This window comes from Lotus japonicus, chromosome 1 (assembly GCF_012489685.1).
Source record: "Lotus japonicus ecotype B-129 chromosome 1, LjGifu_v1.2".
Classification (NCBI taxonomy): domain Eukaryota; kingdom Viridiplantae; phylum Streptophyta; class Magnoliopsida; order Fabales; family Fabaceae; genus Lotus; species Lotus japonicus.
In genome coordinates this window covers 126,299,122-126,325,730 of record NC_080041.1, presented here as the reverse complement: position 1 = coordinate 126,325,730, position 26,609 = coordinate 126,299,122, and the positions used below count along the sequence as shown (strand labels likewise).

Sequence of the window (26,609 nt, the reverse complement as noted above, 5' to 3'; positions counted from 1 at the left end):
GGGGTGTATCTCATGCCAATGTGTGGCAAGATACAAGGAGTAAGAAAGTGTGGTGGTGCATGCATTCAATATTGAATATTGACCAGCGTGAAATTGACACTATGACGCTATAGTTAATTAGTAAACGAATTTGGACAATTCTCTAAATAATTAAGAATTATGAGTGAACATTAATAAATAATGCTTAGTAATTGAACAACCAAATCTGTATTTGTAGTGGTTGAACTATGTATTAGTAGGAAAATTAAGTTTTTGCTACGTTCTCTCGTTTCAGACTTCTGATAATTTAGCTACATGTTTGGCCGACTAATACGAAGATCACTTATTTGTGAGTTATGTATCGTTTAGAAATATCCCTCACTGTCTATATATAAAGAAGAGTAAATTGACTAATTATGTTAGTTAATGAACACTTAATCACAAACCCATGTTCTTCTGCTTACAAGTGCTAGTGAATCGTGAGTGTTTAATACTCTATCTCTCATAGTCAGCCTCGAAGCTTTGATCAAGCCATTCTTCATAACTTAATTAAGCTAGTTCACTTTGTGAGTAACCACTTTCTCTATTATAATGGAATTGAACCAATAACTATTCTGCAAGCGAAAATATTTCAGGTGCTCCCAAAAATATCTTATTTCTTTATACTCAAGTCTCTAAATTTGTCCACAAATTCCGTCAAAATACATGCCCTCTTTTACCTAGCCGTTTTTACCACGTTGAGCCAACGGTTAGTATTCTCTCTTTGGGTACTCTTCTAACGGCTAGTTCATATGCGATGATTAACTTGTCTATTCGGCTGTGTGAAAAAGCTGTTACGATTTTTAAAGTACTAAACATTGTTCTTTATTATTTCGGCTCAAATATGGTTTAGATGTTCTAAGATTTGATATATGAACAAATCCTCGCTATACAAAGTTCTCCAAATTATGAATTGAAACAACGAGTTGTTAATCACACCGAGAAGGTCATCGATGTTGATCATGACTTATCAAACGACACCAAGCTTATGATCAGCAGTAAAGTTGATCAACTTCATAGTTCTAGTAAAGGATCATCCACTACTAGAAATGTGTTTATTACCCGCGCATTTTGAAATTAAAGCACAATATCCAACTTCATAATCAATGAAATAAAATGTCAGCCTTGTACCCCTGCATATCCACAATATCTGATAACTTGAGGGCGCGCGTGTGGTATCCATGTTTTGAAAGCACAATATTCAACTAATATTGATTTTCTAATTAAAACAGTTTTTTCAACTGAGCATAGTTTTTGGATTAAGAAATTAAAAACACAATCACCTCCAATATAATAGATAAATAAACACACAATTTATCTTGATATAAAAAGTGTTGTGATAGAAGTAAATTATGCTATCATCATCTCTATATTACTATCACGTTATGAAAAATGTTATCAATATTCACTTTCACACTTCAACACTTCTTTATTTATTAATTGAAATTTATGTGAGATTTACTAAAAAATTGGTCTTGCTTCAAATTGAATGAGATGCACATGAATTTCAATTAATCAATTTATAATCAAGATTGAGTTATCTTTAATTTTATCAATTCATTGTCCATATAGAAATTATATCAACACAACCTTCAGAACTTTTGTGGACTTTGTTTAATCAAAATTTGTTCTAGAAACAAACTTATCATCCTAAAGTCATCATGAATGATTAAAAGAAAATGTGGGCTTCTAAGGTTGGATCTCTGATCTATGGAGATTTGAAGGGGGTCTAACTCATGTTAGGTGGAATCAATTTGAGAAGACTTTGGTTTCCAACTGGTAGGCTTTGGTGAAGAATGCTGGCCAACAGAGGTATGTAGCCATCATGCTACTCATAGTTGCTGCACCAATCATCATATTCATGACCACAATCTGTAGCTGAATGGCTTCTAATGGGGAAGCCCCTCCCATGATGAGACCAGTCATTGCCCCAGGAAGAGAGATCAGACCCACTGTTTTGGTGTTGTCCACTACAGGAGAAAGTGCTATGATCAGAGCCCTTTTCACTTGCTGATGTGTTGCTTGTCGTGGAGTTGCTCCAAGAGCCAAAGCTGTCTCAACCTGCAGTAATCACAAATTTCAAAAAGTATCCATTACAATACATGATAATTGATATGATAAGTTAATCACAAGGGTTATCAAATGTTAACCCTGACTTATCAGTACAGTTATCACATGATTTGTCATGATATTCTTGTGCTAAAGTTAAATGGCATATTCCCTTTCAAAAAGTATCAAAACCCTTTAAAAAAACTTTATTTAATGAATAAAAAAACATGTTTCACAAATTTAAAAAACTTCTCCGAAAACTTGGTTCATGAGTTAAAAGAGTTCCGCCCCAAATAAATTTTAGCATATTGTAAGTAAGTTAGATTAAATATTACTAGTTGCAAGAACATAATTCATGAGTGTACCAGTTTTTAACATGATCCACTGCAACATTAAACTAATTTTAAAACTAAATTTACTCAAATTTCACAATGCACTAGTTTCAAACCGTGAGTTTCATTACAAGAATCTTGTGATTTTATCTACCATAAGTTGAATAAATTTATAAATTTTGTGTTACCAAATTAAAGAGCTTGATATTTTTCAATGCTTTTCAACTTTTTTCCTAGGCTTGTGGGATCTCTTCAAATTTGTGTAGATCTCATCTTACATCTCCTTGTCATAAATTGTAAATGTTTGAGAATCTTTTTATAATTCGACTCTAAACTCAATCTATATTAGCTGCAAAATTAAGAGGAAAGAGTAGTTATTCCAAAAATACTACTACTAGCTAGAAGAAGACATACCAAGTTTGTCTGAGTTTTAATGTCATCCCGGAGTCTTTTCATGGTAACTCCAGTTACTGTCATGGAATTGCCAACCATCATGCCAGCAATGGGAATGATATACCTGGGAGTGAAAGGAAACACACTCAGCAACACCAGCAAGAACATGGTCACTGCAGTTCCTGTCAAAATAGAAACCCCAGCCACATACTTTCCACGAGGTACATGTTTAGCACGCTGCCCCGCCGTGTAGCCAGCAACAGACACCTGGAATCAATCGGTTTCTCTCTTTCATCAGAATCAATTTTAAAATTCAGAAACTAATCACAGAAGCTCCTCACTAGAATTAATTCTGACATCAAAAGACGTTAATTTGCTATATGAAATGTGTTTAGAACTTCCAAAATGGAAGAAAATTGAAGGGAATGGAAAAGAGGTGTGGAAGAAGAAGAGTGACCATGAAAAGGTAAGCTAGAAGGATCCATCCTGCGTTGTCCTGGTTGAAGATGAACTGCAACACGAAGCCAATAATAGAGAGCTGAATAAATGCTCTGATAACCGCTACAACCATCTCCACCTCCAGGCCAAGCTTCTGCCAGAATGACAACCCCACGGCCAGAAACACCACCGCTGTGGCGGCCACTGGCTTCACCATGCCCTTCAGAAACTCCACCAGCCATGTCAAATCCGTGCCCACTGCCACCTCCTGCTGCAAGAATGTTTGATTCTGGAGTAGCGTGGTTTTGAGGAAGAGAGATTCCATAGTGATGATGATGAAACACTAGTTAGGAATTGGTTTAATCATGTTCATTCAGAGAGCTTATGATAAATAATGATATATGAGAGCGAAATGCAGAAACGACCTTCCCTAGAATGAGAGTCACCTGGTGGAGGAGTTGCGTGACAGAGCAACTGATTCAGCAGTATCTCTTATCTCTCTTTGTCAGTTTCTTTACTTGTTTGATTCTCGATTTCTCGGTATCTCACAGCCGACACCTACAAAACTAATCAACTATGAAACTAATCTTTTTATCACTCAAAAATCACATTAAAGAAGTAATTTTTCCTAATAAATTCTATAACTAGAAATTGAATCGACTAAATATTTAAAGAGCACGACTATCTTTTTCATAAGTGGAATATGTTAATCCACACACTACATTTATATATTCCATTCCCACTTTAATTAGATGATCGACTATAGAATATTTTACTTCAACTTGATTATCCAATTGAATATCAGCAAGTGATGATACTATTACTAGGAAACGAATCATGTTTAATATTAATGATTTGATATCGCTTTTAAGTACGATATGATTGAATTATTATTATAAATTGTACAGTTATCGACAATAACTGGACGTACGTACGACCGAGGACGGTAACGATAACAGTAACGAATAAACGTTTGGTACGGCTCAGCACGTTAACGTGCAAGTTTGACAAAATGCTGTTGATAACAGAATCAGAAAGAGGGAAAAAGAGAGAGAGAGAGAGATTGACATTGAATCTGTAACAATATTCTGTTATGATGAAAGCTTACTATTACAAAGAGAATCTATCTCTTATATAGAATCCTGATCTAACTGAATGCTAACAGAATACTAACAACTAACTGTACAGCTGTCAATACAGCTGGCTCATGACAGCTGGCGATATTTCATATCCCTATATTACCCTTATACACTTATACACCCCCGCAAACTGAAGTGGGTTGGACAAACCTGTGTTTGTCAAACACACTCAGTTTGTCTCTAAGAAACTGAAACCTAGTAGGAGACAAAGCTTTAGTGAATATGTCAGCCCTCTGATGTTCGGATGAGATATGTTGAACCAGAAGTTGCTTGGCCTGAACCTTTTCTCTGACAAAGAAGATGTCCATTTCCATGTGTTTAGTTCTAGTGTGTAGGATAGGATTATGAGTAAGCAGTACCGTGCTCATATTATCACACAAAATTAAAGGTGTTTGGAATGGAATCTTCAATTCAGAAAGTAAGGACTGGACCCAGAGAAGCTCTGCTGTTGTATTAGCTAGGCTGCGATATTCTGCTTCAGTGCTTGATCTGGCCACCAATGTCTGCTTCTTGGCTGTCCAGGAAATGAGATTAGGACCAAGAAACACACAAGATCCAGATGTAGACCTTCTGTCATCTGGATCTGCCCCCCAATCTGCATCACAAAATGCCAGTAGAGGAAGAGGTTTAGAAAGTGAACAGGGCTGAAGTTGCACACCATAGGAGATTGTCCCTTTGAGATATCTCAGAATTCGTTTCACTGCCTTCCAATGTTCCTCTTGAGGTTGAGATAAAAATTGACACACTTTGTTAACAGCAAAAGCTATTTCAGGTCTAGTGATAGTTGCATATTGAAGAGCACCCACAACACTCCTATACAATGTAGGATCATTCATAGTAGTGCCACCATGCTTTGAAAGTTTAACTCCATGTTGCATTGGTGTTGAAATGCCTACTGCATCAGTCATTCCTGCCTTGCTCAACAAATCTGAGATATATTTAGACTGATTAAGCAATAAAGTACCATTAGGAAGGTGAGAGACCTGAACTCCAAGGAAGTAGTCTAGTTGCCCTAGCTGTTTGAGAGCAAAAGTAGAGTGTAGCTTAGTTATGAGAGCCTGAATATGAGTCATAGATGCTCCTGTGATGATAATATCATCCACATACACTAGCATATAAATGCAGCCTTGAGGAGTGTGATAAATGAACAAGGATGGATCACATTTACTGGCAACAAACCCAAAAAGGAGAAGAGCCTCTTTGAGTCTTTGAAACCAAGCGCGAGGAGCTTGTTTGAGCCCATAAAGGGCCTTGTGTAGCTTGCAGACTAAAGCCTTATTGCCATGCTCAAAACCTGGTGGTTGAGACATATAGACTTCCTCATCTAGGACCCCATTCAAAAAGGCATTATTCACATCCAGTTGTTGTATAGGCCAACCTTGAGAAATAGCCAAGGAGAGGATTAACCTAATGGTAATAGGTTTAACCACTGGAGAGAAAGTTTCTGAATAATCAAATCCTTGAACTTGACTGTAACCCTTGGCCACAAGTCTAGCTTTGTACTTGTTAACAGTACCATCTTGATTTTCCTTGATCCTAAAAATCCATTTGCACCCCACTGCAGTTCTATGAGGAGGAAGAGGGACCAAAGACCATGTCTCATTTCTGATAAGAGCATTATATTCCTCTTGCATGGCCTGAAGCCATTTTTCATCCTTTAATGCTTGCTTGACTGTTGTTGGTTCCACTTGTGTGAGTAGAAGAGTTGGCTGCAGCCTTGGCTTCACTATACCAGACTTAGCCCTTGTCTGCATGGCATGAGTGTTGACTGGTGCAGGAGGAACTTGATCTACAGCAGCTGCTGAACTGTGAACTGCCTCAGAGAGAACTAGTGAATCAGTTGGCTGAGAGGAAGCTGATTGTGATTGTACATCACTGACTGGCTGAGGAGCTGAAACTACATCAGTAGAAGGGTCCTGAGAGTGTGATGGCTGATGCACTGCAGAAGGAGCTGCTGAAACCAAAGGAATCAAAGATGTAGGACTATACAAATCAGAAGGTGTGGAGGAGGAACTTGTTGTCTGAAAAATCTCTTCATATGGGAACCTATGTTCATGAAAAAGAACATCTCTTGAGACATAAATTCTGCCTGTTGAGTCTAAGCACTTGTACCCTTTATGACTGGAAGAGTAGCCAATGAAAACACACTCTCTTGAATGAAGTGATAGCTTGTTAGAATTGTAGGGCCTGAGATAAGGAAAGCAAGCTGCACCAAAAATCTTTAAACTCTTGTAATCAGGATGTGTGCCATATAATCTGAAATAAGGACTCTGATTTTGAAGAGCCACGGTAGGCATTCTATTGATCAAATAAGTTGCTGCCAAGAATGCATGATCCCAATATTCAAGTGGTATCTTTGCATGAGATAACAGGGTAAGACCAGTCTCCACAATATGCCTATGCTTCCTCTCTACACTACCATTTTGATGGTGTGTATGAGGGCATGTCAGCCTGTGAACTATACCCAAGGATCTGAAATGGGGAAGTAAAGGTTGGAACTCTCCTCCCCCATCAGTTTGAACACTCTTCAATTTGTGGCCAAATTGAAGCTCAACCATAGACTGAAAATTAATAAAGGTTGAACAAGCATCTGATTTTCTTTTAAGTGGAAAAATCCAAGTAAACCGTGTAAAGGCATCAACACATGTTAAGAAATAGCTAAAACCACAGGAAGATTCTATTGAGGAAGGTCCCCATAGATCTGCAAAGACTAACTCAAAAGGTGTAGAATAAGAAGTTGAAGAAAGAGTAGAGGGCAATCTATGTGATTTGCCTAAGCAACATGCTTTACAGAAAGAAAATATACTTTTATTGCTTGGAACTGGAATATTACAAAGACCTAAAGCTTGCTTGAGTACATCATGGTGAGGATGTCCCAGCCTGTAATGCCACAAATCATACACAGAAACTTGATTCCTAGTGTCACTAGTACAACCATCACTACTCTGTGAGTATGACTGAACATGAGAGCCTATACTCAACCACAAAAGCTAGCTCAAGAGTTGAGGTTTGCACTACCCTTATAAAGGCTATCTATGCTCTATCTCTAGCCAATGTGGGACTTCTAACACACCCCCTCACGTCCAGGACTGAACAACCTGGAACGTGGGATCTACAACAACGGGTGGCCCAATAATGGGAGGTCTCCACAACAAACAACAACTGGATCTAGGATAGGCTCTGATACCATGATAACAGAATCAGAAAGAGGGAAAAAGAGAGAGAGAGAGAGAGAGAGAGAGATTGACATTGAATCTGTAACAATATTCTGTTATGATGAAAGCTTACTATTACAAAGAGAATCTATCTCTTATATAGAATCCTGATCTAACTGAATGCTAACAGAATACTAACAACTAACTGTACAACTGTCAATACAGCTGGCTCATGACAGCTGGCGATATTTCATATCCCTATATTACCCTTATACACTTATAAAAAAGAGAGAGAGAGAGAGAGAGATTGACATTGAATCTGTAACAATATTCTGTTATGATGAAAGCTTACTATTACAAAGAGAATCTATCTCTTATATAGAATCCTGATCTAACTGAATGCTAACAGAATACTAACAACTAACTGTACAGCTGTCAATACAGCTGGCTCATGACAGCTGGCGATATTTCATATCCCTATATTACCCTTATACACTTATAGCTGTTGCTTTCACCTTGGCCTTGTTGACACTTGGATTCAATATTCTTATTTATTCATTAATTTAAAGTTTTGGTGATGTGTTTGTGGCAATGTAGTGGCCATATATGTTGCCATGATTATGTCCATGTTCACAGTAGGTATTTTACAGTCACATGATGCCATCGTTATCATGGGCTGTTTGTCATTTTTATATGATTGAATCAGCTTCACTTTCTTAAAAAATTAATTCCTAACAAGAAGTCATTTATACAAGTTTTGTTTTACAGAAGTATATGGAAGCCTAAGTTCATATTATAATAGGCGACGATCGATCACGCATCATCTTTATGTGAAAAATTTAGTGTTTTCGGAGCTCATGAATTATATGGAAGACCAAGTTCAGACACTCTCCTGATCATTATCTCGGATGAGTAATTTGGAGAAATGAGATCACAGGAGATTCAAACAACTTACTTAAGGAGAGCAATTCATGAAGAATATAATCAGATGGAGGACTGTCTCCAACATCATGGATATCACAATTAAGGTAGTTGCTCAATAACGAATTTATTTAAGGAAGATGTCCCTGAATGATAGTCCTTAGTGGTAAGAGTTAGGGGACATGAGGGTTGGGTGAGGGAGGTCCTGAAATCAACCCATGATGGGTGCAATTTATCTTTCCGATGTACCAATTTTTTTTTAAGAAGGGTCATTTACGTGTATTAATTTGTGATTGTAAGTGTGCAATTTAGGCGAGTTTGAATATGTCAATGATAATACCTCTATAATTATGAGATTAATTAGGGTGAGATTGAAAGATTTGATTCTCCCACTAATGGGATGGGTTAGTTTTTGTGTATAAAATGGAATGAGCAAATATGTCAAAGTATTCTCAATTGTGCTCCGGAGGCTAGGTCTGAATCATTGTAATTTACACTTAATCTTTAGAGATTTTTATTTGTGAACATTGGCACCCTTCGTGGAGCTCTAACGAAACTATTCTCGGAACCCCAGGCTTTTTTAAGAAATGAAGGAAGCGAATGAGGAATGAATGGCAATGAAGCAAATGGTAGGAGAAATGGTGACCAGACAAACAGAGAGAGAGAGAGAGAGAGAGAGAGAGAGAGAGAGAGAGAGAGAGAGAGGGAGGGAGGGAGGGAGGGAGGGAGGGAGGGAGAGAGAGAGAGAGAGAGAGAGGGAGGGATGGAGGATGCTAAACCTACTAGAGTTAATCAGGTCTTGTTGGATCAAGTCACTATCCTGACTAGAGAGATCGGGAGAGGAGATTCCGATCTTTTTCAAAGGAGATAACTAGGACAGTTATCCCATACAATCTAAAAGTGTTGGCTTTTAACACCTACAAACGACAGTTTGATCCTAAGGAACACTTGGTGGTTTTAACATCAAGATGATCATCAATAAGGCTATAGTAGCTTTAAAATGCAAGATATTTCATAGGACGCTAAAGAAATTAGCTCTTGCGTGATTTACCACTCAACCATCTAAGTCTATAATTTCTCGAAGTTTTTGATGAAATTCCTAGCATAGTTTTCGGCCAGTTAGACCTGAAAGGCAACGTTGGGAAAGTAACTTAGTGTGAGGCAAATTCTAGGGGAATTGTTGAGGGGTTATCTCAATTGATCCAACGATTTGTGCTTCCATCTATAAGACGTTGGGATAGTTACTTAGTGTGGGACAATTTCTAGGAGAATCGTTGAGGATTTGTCCTTCCACCTAGAAGACCAGACACCAACAATATGCATAATGACCTTTGAAAATGGGTTCATGTCAGACCCATTCAATAACTATATAAATCATCAATCAACCAAAACCATGGATGACTTAAGAGACGGTGCTCGAGACTTCGTACACGTTGAGGAGGATGGTTATATGAAAAAGGGATCGTGAGGCGTTGGAAATAAAATACTCGACTTAAAATCCAATATAGTAATAGTAAGGGAATTCAATGGCAAGGGACTCACGTGCACTGATTTTACTTATTTAAATAAGGTTTGTCCTAAAGACTCGTGCTCATTATCTAATATTGATCAATTAGTTGATGGAGCATCTAGATATAAACTTTTAAACTTTATGGATTCATATTTGAGATATAATCAAATACCCATGCATCCTATGGATGAGGAGAAACCTGCTTTCATGTATGACCGGTCGAATTATTGTTATGAAATGATGTTTCATGGATTGAGTGTTAAGTGGTCAAATCAGTCATAATGTTGGAGTTTTTATGGATGGCATGATGGTAAGTTTCTCGTGTTTAAAAAATGTCATTTATTGGGCCTTCATGAGATCTTTACCGAATTTATGTAGCATAAAATTAAATTAAACCTTAAAAAAATGTACATTCAGGGTTTAAAGTGGTAAGTTTTTAGGGTTTATGTTAATACATCGTGCATAAAAACTGTGCTTGACAAGTTCGAACCTATAATTGAAATGAAGCATCTGATGAATGTTAAAGAAGTACAATGGCTGACTGGAAGAATGACAGCCTTCTCAAGGTCCCTCTTGTGCTTGACCGACCAATAATTACCAATTTTTCAATGCCTTAAGAAAAATGAAAGATTTCCATGGACGAATGAGTGTGAAGAGGTTTTCCATTCAGATTTAGCACCTTGGCCCTTTTGCAAATGGTGTGGCTATTTAGGCCCATTCTACATGCCTAAGGTTCTATGGGAGGACACCATAACAACATACCAAATTTGACCAAAAAAAAACAACATACCAAAGAATATGTAGAAAATTTCAGAGTAATAACAGTATATGGCACATGATAGATCATCAATTCATCATAAGCAAATTTCTTTGAAGCTTTTATAAAATCTAATTCATCAGGTAACAAAATAATGTCAATCGACACTATAACATCAGCATTCGAATATTCTTGGGGACCAGTTCCCCACTTACAAAACAACAAAATTTTAGTTTCCCTCAGCACCAATTTCCTAATTGCTCTTTCATTTTGACCATTTCAAAATCGATTAATTGCTTTGTGTGGTGCCACTATGTATGACATGCTATGTAATTTGATATCTACAAATCACAAAATTTTCAACTAAAGCTCCTTGCTATGATCAAGGAAGAATGATCTGTTTTCCTTTCGTTGTCTTCTTTTTGATTTTGGGACTTAGTGAATGAGCAGCAACCTTCTTGGCAGATTTCTTAGCAGATTTTGCATTTTTCTTAACAACACTCTTTGCCAATTTCTTAAGCGGAATTTTAGCATCCAAAGGGAGAAGCACCTCATCCAACTCACGCCAATTAAGATCTTCAGTGTCACCATCTTCATAGCGAACCCTGAACCACCGATTCTCTTTGTCGAACTCAGTTACCGTACCCGAGTAAAATCTTCCCATGAACCACTTTTTTACTTCCCTCCCTTCAAACAATTCACCCCAAAGCGTAGGCTCGCGGTATTCAACAATGCTTAAAGGATTGGGGGGAGGGGTGGTGCTGCCACCGGGAGTTATGTCAGGCACCCCATTGATAACAACAGCAGGTTCTCCAGGTACCTTATAAACCGCTGCACTTGAAGCATTTGGTTCCTGCTGGTTTCCCTTGTCTTCCATTTCTTCTTCTGAGGAAAAAAAGGCAAAACAATCGGTTAAATATAAAATGACAATCTTATGATTCATGAACATGAGGAATCAAACTAGTAAAAACTTGAACAATCATATTAGCTACAAATCATTCATGTCACAAAAAAAAGTACGGTTTTTTATTGAAAAACTAATCTAAAAAATGAAAATTGAAAAAAGTTATAAAAAAATATGAAAATCAATCAAACCATAAACTAAAAAAACAGGGGTAATATTGAATATTTATAAATATGTCATGCTATTCATACTTACACATTTACATCACAAATACAATTTGTAATTATTTACAAAAAAACAAATTTAAAAATAGATCTTGAATTAATAATATAATCAATTTTTTTTATATAAATTATGATTTTAATAATGTACAAAAAAAAGTAAAAATGTAGCAAGAAAAAAGTATACACATTCTCAAAAAAAAAAATTAGGTTACACACAAGCATCAAATTAGGTTTCATCTTGTTAAATCATAATTAAATTAAAAGTTGAAAAAAAAAACTAAACAATTAGACAGGCTTATGTGTCAAATTATTTCTACCATACATCTATACAAATCTTTTTTTTTGAAAGAATACATATATACAAATCAAATTCATAATTTTTTAACATCTATTTATCATACGTTATATATTTCAAGACTTGTATTAAAATAAAACCTACGATCTCAAAGAAAAAAACTTAAAAAAAGTCCAAATTGCATTAAATTGTATTGGATCTGATTGAATTCGAATTCAAATTTAATGGATCTTTCAAAAACGCAAACAGCCCTATACAACAAGAGTGCAAAGTCCATGAAAAAAAAAAAAAACTCAAAATCAAAATTCTGGTTTTCAATTTTCACCCTCCTTAAATCAGATTCAGATTCTACATTAGATTCACATTTAAGACACTAATATGAGATTAGCGAAGCGTTCAAAATGCATTTACTGTGGCCTAATTGAGAGATTAGATAAACGAAACAGTGTACACAAAACAACAACAAATGGAAATTGCAATATTCTGAAAGAAGAGGGAAAAGTACGTGATACCTCTTTCGATTTCGCGACACGAATCTGCGGTGGAAATTGCAATGTTTCGCGAATCTGGAAAAGGGCGCGGTTTCTTGCTCCTCCTCGCAGTCACGGCACGACGGATGAAGCTCTCTGAAAACCCTAATTCACGGCCGAGGAAGAAGAAGAAGCGTTTTTTGTTTGTGAAACCCTTTTTTCTGTTTCTCTGGTTAAACGCATCGTTCCACTTACTAGGCTCTTTTTCATTTATAGACTAACCTCTTAATCTTTTTTAGAAAATCATTATATTACTTTACTATTATCAAATATTTTTAAGGACATGACTATTAAACATTATAAGGAAATTAAATTAATATTTTTAAAATCTTTTTGACTGATAATAATGGGTTTTAATTGCAATTGAAATAAATTAATTGAAATTATGAAAATAACAAATGTTTGAATTTTTTTGAAATGTTATAGAATTAATTTAATTAATAGGAAATTATTTTCATGATTAGTTGTGTGATAAAATTTGACTCCCTTTTTATTAAAAAATAAAATAAAAATTGACTCCCTTTTTATTAAAAAATAAAATAAAAATTGACTCCCTTAAAATTACAGACAACTGGGAAAATTATCTAAGTTGAACTGTTTTACAAGGAGAGTAAAAAATGAAGACTTTTAACTTTTCGCTTGAAAAAATAAATTAGACTTGTATCTTATCGGGTTGAGCCAACCGATCACTCATGGGAGTGTTTTGATGAATGATGAATGGTGGTGGAGATGGTGGATTTCTGTGCGCCTTCGTCGTACGAATGCTCAGGTGGTGGCACTTGCAAAAAATACTCTACGCTCAAGTTAGAACATGGGTGAGAAGGGGCAAAGAGATATAAATAATGTACATTATGGTTCATAGAATCTTCATTTTGTAGGGTGAGATTTTGATGGTTTTAAGGTAGGAGAGTATGAGGTGGATGGATTGTCATGTGGGTGCAAGGTTCGATGAGTAGGGGTCATTGGATTGTATAAGACATGCATCATTTAATCAGACAGGTGGAAGAGAGCTTGTGTACAAAACTATGTTCTTTTTCTCTTATGCTCTTGCTTTAGAGTATTTGTTAGATGTAGTTCAAATATTCACTTTGGAGAATGTGGGTGTACTGTGTTGTAATATCGTGTTCATTCCTTGAGAAGAGAGTCAATGACTTTAGAGGAAACATGGTTACTTGTAAAATATACTCAGTTATCCAATCCTGAACAACGACTGATAGTGGCGTATGCAGAAGGTTGTGTTTGCGCAACATGCGGTTGATCCATGCACACACTTTATTTATTGAGACAATGGTGTTGAGTCCATTAGGTATGGGTAGATAAGGGTTTATCAAGTATGACAAAAAACGAGTTATTATACATACATACCTTCACTCCTTTTTCACTTCATTTTCTATTTATTTCTTTCTTCTCTATCAATCAAATCACCGACCACATTTTTACTTTATCTCTCATTTCTTCCTATCTCTTACTTCCTCCACATCTTCACACCTAAAAAATGAGGTGTGAATGAATGATTATTCAATAAGAAACACACTTTTCACGGAACCACAATCGGCTTTGTGTGATTGGAATACTTGTTATCTTGGCCAGCGATTGCAAGGACGACTTTCCAACTTTTGTAACGCAAAGGGGGTGTATCTTAGCATTCGTTAATTGGCATGATAAGATCCCTTGTCTATCGAGTATTGTTGTTTGGCACTTGTTGCTACTTGTTGGAGAACGATGGTCACATGACAAAGTGCTTGTCAATTGTGTACCAGAATGGTCCTTCAGCTCTTGGCGTGAGTGGAAGTTGACGACAAAATAACTTTCCTTACCTTTGGTTGAAAGGTGGTCGTCATGTACTAGTAGTCAACGTTTACATATCCTATAAGTGTTGCCTCATTAACAAGTCAAGGATTCTCACTCTGGGTAACTCAATACTCAGTAGTGTCATTTATTCCTACTTACCCCATACAAAATTGTATTGGCTATTTTTAAGTGTATGTGACAAAGTGGATGAACCCATACAAAACTTAGTCTACAAAGGGAATACTTATAATAGGTATTCACTCGAAACCCTTCTATATTTTATCCTAAATGGCTTATTAGTGACAGGATTGATAATGAGAAAAGAAAAAAATAATCCAAACATCTTACAATAACCTGATAAAGCATCTCCTCTCCTAAGCATTGTGATGGCCTCGATTGTCAAAAAGTAAGAGTGCTCTCTTTTGAACAAATTGGATGGAATGACAACATCTTAACTCACGTGAGAAACTCAGGCCCAACCTATTCACTCAAATGCAGTCCCTGACTCAATTCTAATGAGTCCCAAGTCAAATATATACCTTTATCATACATAGATGATAGATCATTTTAGAAAGCAAAAGTGCATGCTTGGACCATGAACAACATATGATTTAAAAAACAATATACGTTGGTTCGTGATGAAACTATATATAAAAATTGTTCCATTTCATAATGTTTGTATCTCAAACAATATCTTAAATTAATATATTTTGAGGACTTTCAAATTATTTTGGGGAAACTGATATGACCTTTTATGTATTTTTTTTTATAAGCCAAATGAATATATTGAATGAAGTACAAGGGGTACTTCAACCCAATACAAAGAGGAAGAAAGATAAAGTAGTAAGAAAGAAGCAAAAAACAGTGAAAAAACATGTCAGGAATAAACCCCCTCCTCCTTGAAAGCACAGCATAATAAAATATGCCTCATTAAAACCTTTCCAGGAAAACCCCCTTGGGAAAAACCTGGAAAAGGAAAAAGAGTACATATTTTAGAAGGCCATAACAATACCTCCAAGGAGAAATTACAAAACCCACCCACTAATTGAAACTGAATGAAAATAAATCCATAGCACTACCACCCGAAGCCAGTTTAGCAGTACAGCTTCAACTATATCAAGCAAAGATTCATTTACACCAACAAAGCAGCTAGTAAAAACAAGGCATGGTATCACCCCAACAAATCAACCTAGCTCCACCATAATATAGCAACAGCTCCAAGCCTAAGAATATTAAGCCAGTAACAGTACCAAAAAGACAAGGGATTCAAGCAATATCAAACGTCCCCACAGAATAGCAGTCACAAAGCTGTAATACAACAAATAGGATTCAGAATCCAATCTGAAGAAGAGGCCTGGAAATTCCTCCCCTTAGCTTTAAGCCATAGCCAAACTTTAAATTGTATCAGTTCTGTAATTTTTTCAACGTCCACCACACCACCTTCAAAAATTGCTTTGTTACGATAAAACCATAAAGAGGATATTGCAGCAATCCACAGCAGAGTTGATACACATTTCATATTCTTCCCTGCCCCTAAGATGAAACCAAAATGGAGAAAGTGAGCTCTGACATTCATCGGTAAAACAGTACTTACCCCAAGCCATCTACATAATTTCATCCAAACCTTCCAAGCTATTGAGCAGGAGAAAAAGAGGTGAGATACTGATTCATCCTCCAATAGACACAATCCACATGAGATCCCAGAATTAGTCGGGATGGCATTTCTTCTAACCAATTCAACTTTAGTTTGCACTTTATTAAGGAGGACCCTCCAAGCAAGTGCTCTCGAATTAGAGGGCGCTTTTATGTATGGTATAATCTCAAAACAATATATAAGATTGTTATATTTCATTTAACTTTTATGCTTATGATATGTATTGGAATAATTGAAGTTAAAAGCTAGTTGACTAGTTGTTAGTTAGAATAGGTTAAGTTGTTAGTTTCCTATTATATTTAGTTGGTTAATATCTGTTATACAGTTATAACCAAAACAGGAAACTTTCGTCAGCACATGTATAAGTTCATGTAACTCAATTCAATCAATGAGAGATTCATTTGTCCTTCTTCATTTTCTATTGTTTTTGTTCAAATATTTCTTCTTTGCTTCTGCTATCAGGGCTCTCTACTTCATTGAGCCTCTTTCTTTCGAGCTCAGGATCTTACCATTATCAATGGAACCTTTCCCAACCTACTGATGACAATCCCAATTTACAGGCTTCGATTAACAAGATCACATGGGTATGTCATGGATCTTGAGTTTTGTTTCTAAGGACATTGTTTCGAGTATCATTATTTATTGCCTCTGCGAGGGAAATTTGGCAGAATTTGCGAGATTGATTCCATCAACCTAGTGGCACACACATTTTTAAGCTCAAGAATGAGCTTGATACTCTTCATTAAGAGAACCTTTCCATAAGCCATTTCTACCCCAAACTCATGTCAATTTGGGATGAACTTCAAGATTATCTCCCTACAAAAATTGCACATGTGGGGGTTAATTGGGTTCTTTTGGTTTATTTGCATCAAGAACAAGTTATTCAATTTCTAATTGGCTTGAATGTTTCTTTTAATAAAGTGAAGAGCCATATTCTCCTTATGAATCCATTTCCTTCCATCAATAAGGTATTTTCCATGGTGCTCCAAGAAGAGGGATGGGGGAAAATGGTAGTTCCTTCTACTGATCCACATCTTGCATTTGCTGCTCAATCTTCAAACAAAGGAATTAAGTTTATCAAAAAGGAAAAAGATAAAGCACTTTGCACTTATTGTGGTCATGTACGCCATATAATTGATAGATGCTTGAAGAAACATGGCTACCCTACTGGTCTTAACACCAAGTTCAAGCAACAACTTGTTCACCATGTTGCTTCCTCTTCTCAAGCTTCTCATTCTGGTCCTCCAATTCCAACAAGCCAATATCAACAACTATTTGCCTTGATGATACAACTTTTCCCCTGATGTTAAAGGTCAGGTTCTCTCTGTTGCCTCATCCTCTTTTTTACTGATTCATCTTTTTGGATCATTGATTAACTCAGGTGTTTATTGTGATGTTTGTCACAATCTTGTCATATTTCATACATACCATTATGTTAGTTCTGTGTTCATCTCTTTGCCAAGTTGCATTAAATTAGAAATTTCATAACGATATAACATTGTTATATTTCATTTAAATTGTATGTTTGTGATATGAAGTGAGCATATTAATTTCTCATAACCTAACAGTTCATAGTAATTTCTACTCCAACTTTGTTTTTCTACCATTCAAGTTTCTAAAAGCATTCATTAAAATATTAATCAGTAAACATGTGTATATTTTACATAAAATGTTTAAATATGGATAAATATTTTTAAACACAAATGCATCCAAACATCAAATTTAGAAGCAAAAATGTAATTCAAAGAGGAATGAAAAAAATTAAACACAAATATATTTTATATTAAATTTTCATAAACTTAACTAAGTTTTAGGCAGCACATATTTTGGATTATATGCTGGCAAGGCACTAACTTCATTCACATTGAATGCAATATATGGTTCAAACAACAACGTTTCTACATCATAAGTGTAACATCCATAATTATGCACAACTTGTAATCTGGGGTATAGATCATTTCAAAAGAGATTAGTAATTACACATGAGAACAATTTTTGCTAAATGATTCCACTCCATGGAGAGCTCACCAATTAAGAGAGAAATTGGGAGTCTGTTTTCTATACTGGTTTCAATATTGTAATCATACTCCTTAAAAAATGACTTTTATTTTTTGAAAATACATCCAAATTTGATGGTGGTTAGGCCTACTTGGGTATTTTGTTTTTTGTTAGTGTTAGCCTGAAGGTTGCAAAGGAAATTGCATAGCCCTGTTTCCTTCAACCAATATATATACACACACATGTTGCACATGTACTCATGGTGGCTAAATCTGCACTGTCATGACTATAAGTCTTCTCCTCTTTATTCATACTATTATTTAACTCAACCACCAATTTTCCAACTCAACAAGTAGTCCAAATTATTTATCATATCACAACAACCAGTCCAGCACTAAGCACTTGACAAGTTCAATAACCATTTTTATTAGTAGCACCGTAGCAAGCTTTCAATTATTAACATGACAAGATTCAAGATTCAAGAGTGATCTATCACATATGAAAATAAAATACTTATGGTACATACAGATTAATCTTGTAAAGTATGAGAACTTTTTGACCATGTAACATACCTCTAATTCATTTGGATCATATAAATAAATTTATGTATACACTTGCAAGAATCTATTTACCACACGATAACTCTTTCATCTGTAAGAATCAGATTTCTATATAGGAAAACAATGTCAATTCAAATGAACAAGACTTTACTAACCCCTGCTTCCATTAAACTTCATTTAGTTGAAACACTACATATCTTATCAAATACTAAGATCATGAATAAAAGTATATGCTATTGTGTCACTTATGGAATTTGAAAAAGGTTCCTGAATCTTAGAGACATCGATAACTTTAGTTCTTCAGTTACCAAGTGTGACCATTCATTTGAACCCCTCACTGTTACACCACCTCCTCCTCTGTTCTCTCCTCTCGCCCACCCTACCTTCCTCACTCGCTCCCACTACCACCTCATTCACCTTTCTCATGTGATCTTTGTAGAGAGAAAAAAAAAACAGAGAAAAATTGCTTTCAATGTTTCTAAATCCCCATTTGAGCAAGGCATTTTTAATCTGTCATGCCAAAACCTAAGTGACTGTTTTAGACTATAAATAGCTATGGTTAATTTACAAATATTTTGGGGCCTTGCATCATCAATAAATCCTTCATGTTTCCTCATGAAGATAGTTTCATTCAACTCTCCATTGAAAAAGAGGCATATTTCTATTTGCCTAATTTCCCTATTGTGATGCACTGCAAATCTGCAATTGATTAAATAATTCTAACTTTTTCAATAAATTTATTAGGAAACTAAATGCTACATTTTTTCTCAAGGATCGTGGAAATAATATACATTACTTCCCGGGAATAGAAGTTAGTAGAGATATATGAAGTCTACACCCAAATACAATTCTTATGTTCAAAGGAAAATTTATTTGAAGGTTAATATAATAGGAGATTGAGATAATGAAATGCCTCTTCAAGTATTTCAAGGGAAAAATGGATCACTGCTCAAACATAAAGCCATCAACAAACTTGAATATCTTAGGATTTTCTGATGCAGATTGGTCCACCAATATAGAGGACAGAAAATGAGTTGCAGGATTTTGTGTATTAGGTGAGTTTGATAACCTGATCCTCCACGAAACAAAAGGTTGTGTCTAGATCAAGCATTGAATAAGAGTACAGAGCCTTAGCATATCTTGCAACTTAAGTTGCTTGGATCAAGTCTCTACTACAAGAAATTAAGCTAAGTTTACCTCAAAACCCTATATTATGGTGCAATAACCAAAGTGATAAAGCCTTAGCCTACAATCCAGTCTACCATGCTAGGTCCAAACACATAGAAGTAGATGTGCATTGTATCAGCGAAAATAATTCATAAACATGCAGTTTCCGTTGACATTCAATCGACATGCAGTTTAGCGGCAGTTTTTAATCTCCGCAAATATTTGCAGTGATTTTTTATCTACTGCAAACAGAAAATAGAATCATGTTGGTTTAAGTTAAAAAATTCAATTCTGAGGATCCATATCAGCTAGTTTTAGATTGTATGATGTTATACCAAACCATTCTCTTGTATAACAAAACTCTGCTATCTCCAGCTGTATATCAAAAGAAATAATAGCAACCTGATTTCCTTCCTATTTCCTTCTAGGATAAGTATATGTAACTAACATTATTAATTTCCTTTGGAGCTATCTTCCCCCTTTTGAGTGAGGTTAAGTTGGGCAGGCCCACTTGCTAGCTTGACTATTTATTGAAAATCTATTTAAAACTAAATGTGATGGATCATGCGGTCATGGTTCTCACCATTTTCCTAAAGAACTCATCCAAATTCATTACAAGTGGAACCCATATATAATAGCATCTTCCATTTAGCCAATATCTATGATCACTTAATGGAAAAATCTGTTTTGATATCTCTTTTATCATTGGTACTAATTATTTGTTTGGATACGATTGAATGCAATATAAATAAACTTTCATCTCAATTTACCGGAAGAGTTATGATCACTATTTTATTTTGAAGTGTGTACTAATATTCGTTTAAACTGGTACCGACGAATATCTAAACATGACTTAGACTTAAACTAATACTAGTTCACCAATTCAGACGACGGCAAGTTTATATTCTTAAAAGGAATCAGGAATTCTAGTTGCTCTGTTGCTATCTACAAAGAGTGCATGCATAATCTCAAGTTCCAAGGTGTGTTCATGCGCATACCATATCTAAGTTTTCAAAGCTTATTACACCCGAACATACAGGTAGGTGAGGTTTCTTCAAAAGGGGCTTGCTATCTTTGTAATAGAATGTAGATTTCAATAATGAAAATTAAACAAAAAATGTACATTTAAGATGTAGTTAGCCAGTGTCACAAATGTCAGGCTTGTCCCTATAGAAAAGTGATTCCACGGGAGAAATTGGGTGGATAAATTTGGTATTGCAGTGGCAGGTATTTATAGCATTGCTTTTAATCATCTCATTTTCTTTGTCTGGTTAAATTTGCAAAGTAAAAGCATACGTGAACAATTCCTTTTTGACTTATAAAACTTTAGAACGTAGGTGCGTGTTTGGAAATATTTATACAATTGATTATGATGTCAAAATCAATTTTGTGGAGAAGCTTAACAATAAGTTTGTTTCAGAATCAGTTTGAGTAGTATCGTGTATTTTTGAATAAGCTACTAGGATGAACACGACTTTGGATGGAATACCATACATATAAGTATAGCTTTTGAGTATCAGAATTGATTATAAAAAAGTAGAAGTTGATTTTTTTTAGCAAGAATAGAAAATAATCCAAACATGGTGTTACAAACATTTTTGTCCACAAAATCAATTAGGTGAATTTTTTGACAAGAACAACTCTTAAACCTAATTTACCTAAGGGTTTTACAATTCACTTTCAGATTTTCTTTAGCAGAAATCTACCCTCATCTAGACTTTATATTTTCCTTAAAATTCAGACCAAGATAAATCTATTCTCAATTGAAGCAAAGGTGACATTTATCAATACCAAGTGTGTAGATCAACTTCCACTCGACATTGGATTCGAGCCCTTGTGGATACATTGTGTTAAATACTTAATAGGAGAGCATTTATCACTCATAAAAGACTAACCCCACTCGAATATGATATGATTGTATAGCGGACAAAAAAAGTTACTACACTGGAATGATCAAGTGAGCAAACCTGTGGATCATTAACTCCAGATGTAGTAAAATTCTGAAAAAAATATGGAAGGTGGAGGTGGTAGACAAGCCAAGTTACCTAATATTGAGGATGGAACTCAAATCTCAGCCATAAAACCATGAAAAACCCACATGGCCACAAAACATCAAAATCACAAGGGACAAATGAAAGGACAAAGAATTACATTGTCAGAACTTGGTAGCTTTAAATCTCTTTTTTCATTTTCTTTCCTGATCTTAGATCTAGTGTGACAGTACCCTGAAGATCCTCTATCAAAAAGATCCAAAACCCTTCTCTTATCCACTGTTTCCTTCTCATCACTCAAATCTTAGACCAACTCTACCATATTGAGTCCTTATGTACTTTTACAGCTAAGTCGGGTCCTAGAATATGACACACCTTTGAGGTCCAAATGCATTAAACTCTGTTTCAAGGTACAGAGAACCAACACAGGTTCTGAATTCTCTGAACTTGCATGAAAGCAACAGCTAGGTTGGTTTCTTATCCCAAGGTACACTCTCAGTTGGTTAAGCCCATACCAATTTGGTTTCTAGCTCTATCTTGTTTATTTCTAATAATTTCTCTGCTTCTCATAGGTATATATAGCTTCAGTAAATGAGATCATGTGAAGTGTAAGCAGGATAAAGAAAATAAACTGATCTTGTTTCATTACTGAAAACTTGATCTTTTACTACTATGGTTAGATCCTGCTGGAAAATAACTGGGGAGGGTGGTGATGATGATGTGAATGGAAGAGTTGATGGGTTGCTGTGGTATAAGGATTTGGGGAACCATCTTTATGGGGAATTCTCAATGGCTGTGATGCAAGCAAATAGTTCATTGGAGGATTGTAGCCAACTTGAATCTGGACCCTTGAGTTTTGACAATTTGGGTCCTCAAGGAACCTTTATAGGTGTTTATGATGGTCATGGTGGAACCTCAGCCTCTCAGTATGTCAGTGACAATCTTTTCCACAACTTCAAGAGTATGCTCTCAACTTTATTCTCAGCACATATACAAATGTTATTGGAAATGTAATTTTGCTCTGTACTTCTTTCAAATGTAATTAATTCGTGCATGTTTGGAAACACTTCTACCATTGATTCTGAAGACAGAATCAAATCAATTCTAGGCAGAAGTTTTCGTGAGTAGCTTTTAAGTGGGAGAATTGATAATGAGGAAATAGAATTTGATTCATGACAAAACTATTCAAATTTTGGTATCCTTAAAATCATTCATTTCCCAAAAAATCGTAGGAACCATAAAATAGGAGTTGTTTACAAAATTTCAACTTCATAACTAGGACAAATTTGTACTCTTATGTATTTCTAGCATCTTTGGACCAGCTTCTCTTTTATCGGAATCAATTTTGAAATGCAGAAGCTATTCAAAGAAGCTTCTCCTCATAATTGATTTTGTCTTCAGAAGGAATTGTATAAGGGTTTATGAACATGCACTTCATTGTGGTGGTACATACTGAATACTGAATCATTTTTCTCTGTATGAACCAGGTATTGCAGCTGAACACCAAGGCATTTCAGAAAAGGTTATCAGAAGGGCCTTTCAGGAAACAGATGAGGGGTTTCTCTCACTTGTCAAGAAGCAGTGGCTAAGCGAGCCACAGATTGCATCCACTGGTTCATGTTGTTTAGCAGGAATAATTTGCAATGGCATGCTATATGTTGCAAATGCAGGAGACTCAAGGGTGGTGTTAGGAAGATTGGAGAGGGCAACAAGGGAAACATTAGCTTTCCAATTATCTGAAGAACACAATGTTAACATAGAAACTGAGAGAGATGAAGTTCGGTCAAAGCACCCCTATGATTCACAAATTGTGGCCATGAAACACAATGTTTGGCGTGTGAAAGGTCTCATACAGGTAGAAACTTGAGTTATTCATATTGTTTTTTGTTACTAATGCAGATTTTAGATTCTAGAGCCAAACCCTTTTGAAGGAAACAAAGGAAAGACTCATATCTAGAGCAAAAACAAATTGTTTATGTGCATGATTGAAAACTCGTTTGAAATCCACAGTGAAGCCAAATTCTTAGTGGACAGAAGCAAAAAGTAAGAGAAGTTGCTTTTGTGCTCCATGAGTTTTACTTCTGTGGTTTTCAAATGAGTTTTCAATATTGATTCTGAAGCTAGTATCAATTCCGGAGATAATCATATGTGAGTAGCTTCTCAATTGATTATGGCGAAAGAGAAGCTTATCCAAAATTATGATTGTTATTGCACAATTGGTTTTGCTTGACATTGTTGAGAAGGCCATAAGTAACAACAACAAACACATTGAATTGCTAACAACCTAAAAGTCACATGTTCAATTCCTTGTAGATAACCTAGAACCTTTAATTACTCTCCAATTAAATGTTAGCACAAACTTGCCTTTGCAGGTTTCAAGATCCATAGGTGATGCATATCTGAAGAATGCAGAATTCAACAAGGAGCCTCTACCACAAAAGTTTAGACTACCTGAAACTTTCTTCAAGCCAATTCTTAGTTGGGAGCCATCAATAATAACGCATAAACTCCACTCTAATGATCAATTTCTCATATTTGCTTCTGACGGCTTATGGGAGCAACTTAGCAACCAAGAGGCTGTCAATATAGTCAGCAACAACCCTCGAAACGTAAGTTCCATTTGATCAATTAAAGTATGTTCTCTTATTCAAGTGTCATTTTTTCTGACTTTGTGGTTCATCATGTAACAGGGAATTGCTAGGCGGCTCGTGAAAGCTGCGCTAAGAGAAGCAGCTAAGAAGAGAGAAATGAGAGTCTCAGACCTCCAGAAGATTGAACAAGGAGTGAGGAGACACTTCCATGATGACATTACAGTAATTGTTGTATTTCTGAATCCCAAACTGATAGATAATAACTCTCTCTGGGGTTCTCCACTTTCTATCAGAGGAGGTGGACCAGCCAATTCTTAGTGCAAAGAAATATAGGCTTCCAATTATTCTTGTATAAAGCAGATAAGTAGATATTCTCATGGAAAGAGTAACTCTTTTCAACATTTATCAAGGGAGACCCAAAAAAACTGTACAACGTTTATAATGAATTGATGATAGCTGAATTTAAGAAAATAGTAACTATTAAGAGATGAAAGTTATGATTTGTTAAATGAGAACATGTATTTTTTGTGTAATCTTTACTTATCTTTCCGACATAAGAATCTACAACCTCAGGTCCAAGTTCAGTGGATAAAAACTCAAACCAAACAAGAAAGTAGCTGAGACTTTTATGGCGTGTAAGTATTAGATTTCCTTTAAAGCAAACTAGCGTTGAGAACAAGGAAAATAATGTTGTGACAAAAATAGTTTTGAAGCGAATTGTGATTTGTGAGTTGTAACATGCAGTTTTAAGGTATAGAAAGCGAGTTGTGTTAAGGACAGAGTTAACAGAACATGTTATTAATGGTTACATATTTGAAGGTGACGTTTATCGGTGACAGGGAGGACTTGGGTCCACCTCAGATAAACTCTTATAATAAACCTGGGAAACTATGGGTGCGAATCATGCATTATGCAACACGAATGCATGGCAGGTTTGTATGCAGGTCCAGCTAAGGTAAAACACAGACCTGGCCCTGGCAGATGTGATCCGCAACACAGGATGGTGTCTGAACTGACTGTACACCACACTAGTTGGCCGCCTCAAATTCAGAAATTATTGGAGGAGTTAAGTCCACATATAGTCCTTGATAGAGAGGATACTTGGACTTGGGAAGGAAGCAGTGAAGGCTTATGCTTGGTTAAACCTTAAACCTCAAAAACCGCACGGTAACCGGGGGTAGTGATTGAAATTGGGTCTAGAAATAAAGGTCCAGGAGAAAATCCATATGCCGTTTGGATGGCTTTAAACGATGCTCTTCCAACCAATGCGAACAGGTGCCAGATGGTTGTTTCCTCTATGTGCTCAAGGTGCTATCCCCCGGTTGAGGGTACCATGCATTGCCTTCATAAGTGCCCTCATTCGTGTGAAATTTGGTTGAGGTTAGGGGAACTTTCAGCGTTCGGATCTCATGATTTGGATCAAAAACCTTGCATATGGGGAATCTGGAAGTGGAGGAACAACATGATTTTCTAAGAGAAGCCTTGGACAAAGCTTGACGTGTGGCGTCGTATACGCCATGAGTACTATGATGACTTTCGGATGGTGCTGGGCAAACAAATCGTAGAAGAGGGAGATTTCCAGTTGAGTAGTTGTTGGTGTCCTCCACCAGTTGGGTATGTGAAGCTGGTTGTCGACGGGAGCTCCCGCAAGTCTAATAATTACATGGGGGAGGAGTCATTATTGGGATAATCAGGGTTGTTGGTTGATGAGTTTTTCTCCTTCAAGCGGGAGGATTGCTTGTTGAGGGGTTTTACCTCCTTCAAGCAGGGGGAGAGTTTGTTACCGACGGAGGCAATGGCTTGGAACCAGGGTTTTAGAAGTCTCATGTGCAAAGTGGATTGTGAGGAGTTGTTGGTCACCTTAGATGACAATGTGTGTTCCTTCTGGTGGCTGCAGAAAATTAAAGAGTTGTTTGGGAATGATTGGTTTGTATCTATTTTACGTCAAAAAATACACCATTTTCAGAAACTTTAAAATATAAAAACCTACCTTAAAATTCAATTGAAACACAATATGCATTAGACGACCCCTAAAGTTAACAATTTTAAACATATTATGAAATCAGCATCAGTATCAAGAGCACCTTAGCTATCACAGCAACACCGAAGCTCTTTTAAGTTCTAACAAACCCGCAGGTTTGGAGGCAATTATTGGATCAGAGAAATTTTCCAGTTTAGCTTCAGAAATTTGT

The 26,609-nt window shown here is 36.0% G+C and overlaps 3 protein-coding genes across 4 annotated transcripts; 1 reads left to right on the top strand and 2 right to left on the bottom strand.

Annotated features, from left to right (window-relative positions):
• Positions 1 to 1,555: 1,555 nt before the first annotated feature.
• On the bottom strand, positions 1,556 to 3,811 carry LOC130730406 (protein ALUMINUM SENSITIVE 3). The gene is made up of 3 exons (XM_057582412.1): positions 3,250 to 3,811; positions 2,814 to 3,059; positions 1,556 to 2,079 (listed from the first exon to the last, which is right to left on the bottom strand). The coding sequence occupies exons 1-3, from the start codon at positions 3,553 to 3,555 to the stop codon at positions 1,768 to 1,770; spliced, it is 864 nt and encodes a 287-aa protein (XP_057438395.1). The 5' UTR covers positions 3,556 to 3,811; the 3' UTR covers positions 1,556 to 1,767.
• Positions 3,812 to 10,805: 6,994 nt separating this feature from the next.
• Positions 10,806 to 12,842, bottom strand: LOC130732630 (dirigent protein 17-like). Its single transcript, XM_057584641.1, has 2 exons — positions 12,648 to 12,842; positions 10,806 to 11,597 (listed from the first exon to the last, which is right to left on the bottom strand). Exon 2 carries the CDS (start codon positions 11,587 to 11,589, stop codon positions 11,095 to 11,097), a length of 495 nt encoding a protein of 164 aa, XP_057440624.1. The 5' UTR covers positions 11,590 to 11,597; positions 12,648 to 12,842; the 3' UTR covers positions 10,806 to 11,094.
• Positions 12,843 to 21,924: 9,082 nt separating this feature from the next.
• Positions 21,925 to 24,932, top strand: LOC130730404 (probable protein phosphatase 2C 38). Of its 2 annotated transcripts, none has more exons than XM_057582411.1 (5): positions 21,925 to 22,294; positions 22,399 to 22,787; positions 23,314 to 23,681; positions 24,199 to 24,435; positions 24,517 to 24,932. In XM_057582411.1, the coding sequence occupies exons 2-5, from the start codon at positions 22,499 to 22,501 to the stop codon at positions 24,733 to 24,735; spliced, it is 1,113 nt and encodes a 370-aa protein (XP_057438394.1). In that variant the 5' UTR covers positions 21,925 to 22,294; positions 22,399 to 22,498; the 3' UTR covers positions 24,736 to 24,932. The 2 variants fall into 2 exon arrangements, with proteins under 2 accessions (XP_057438394.1, XP_057438393.1); XM_057582410.1 differs by having other exon boundaries at positions 21,925 to 22,313.
• The last annotated feature ends 1,677 nt before the right edge of the window (positions 24,933 to 26,609 follow it).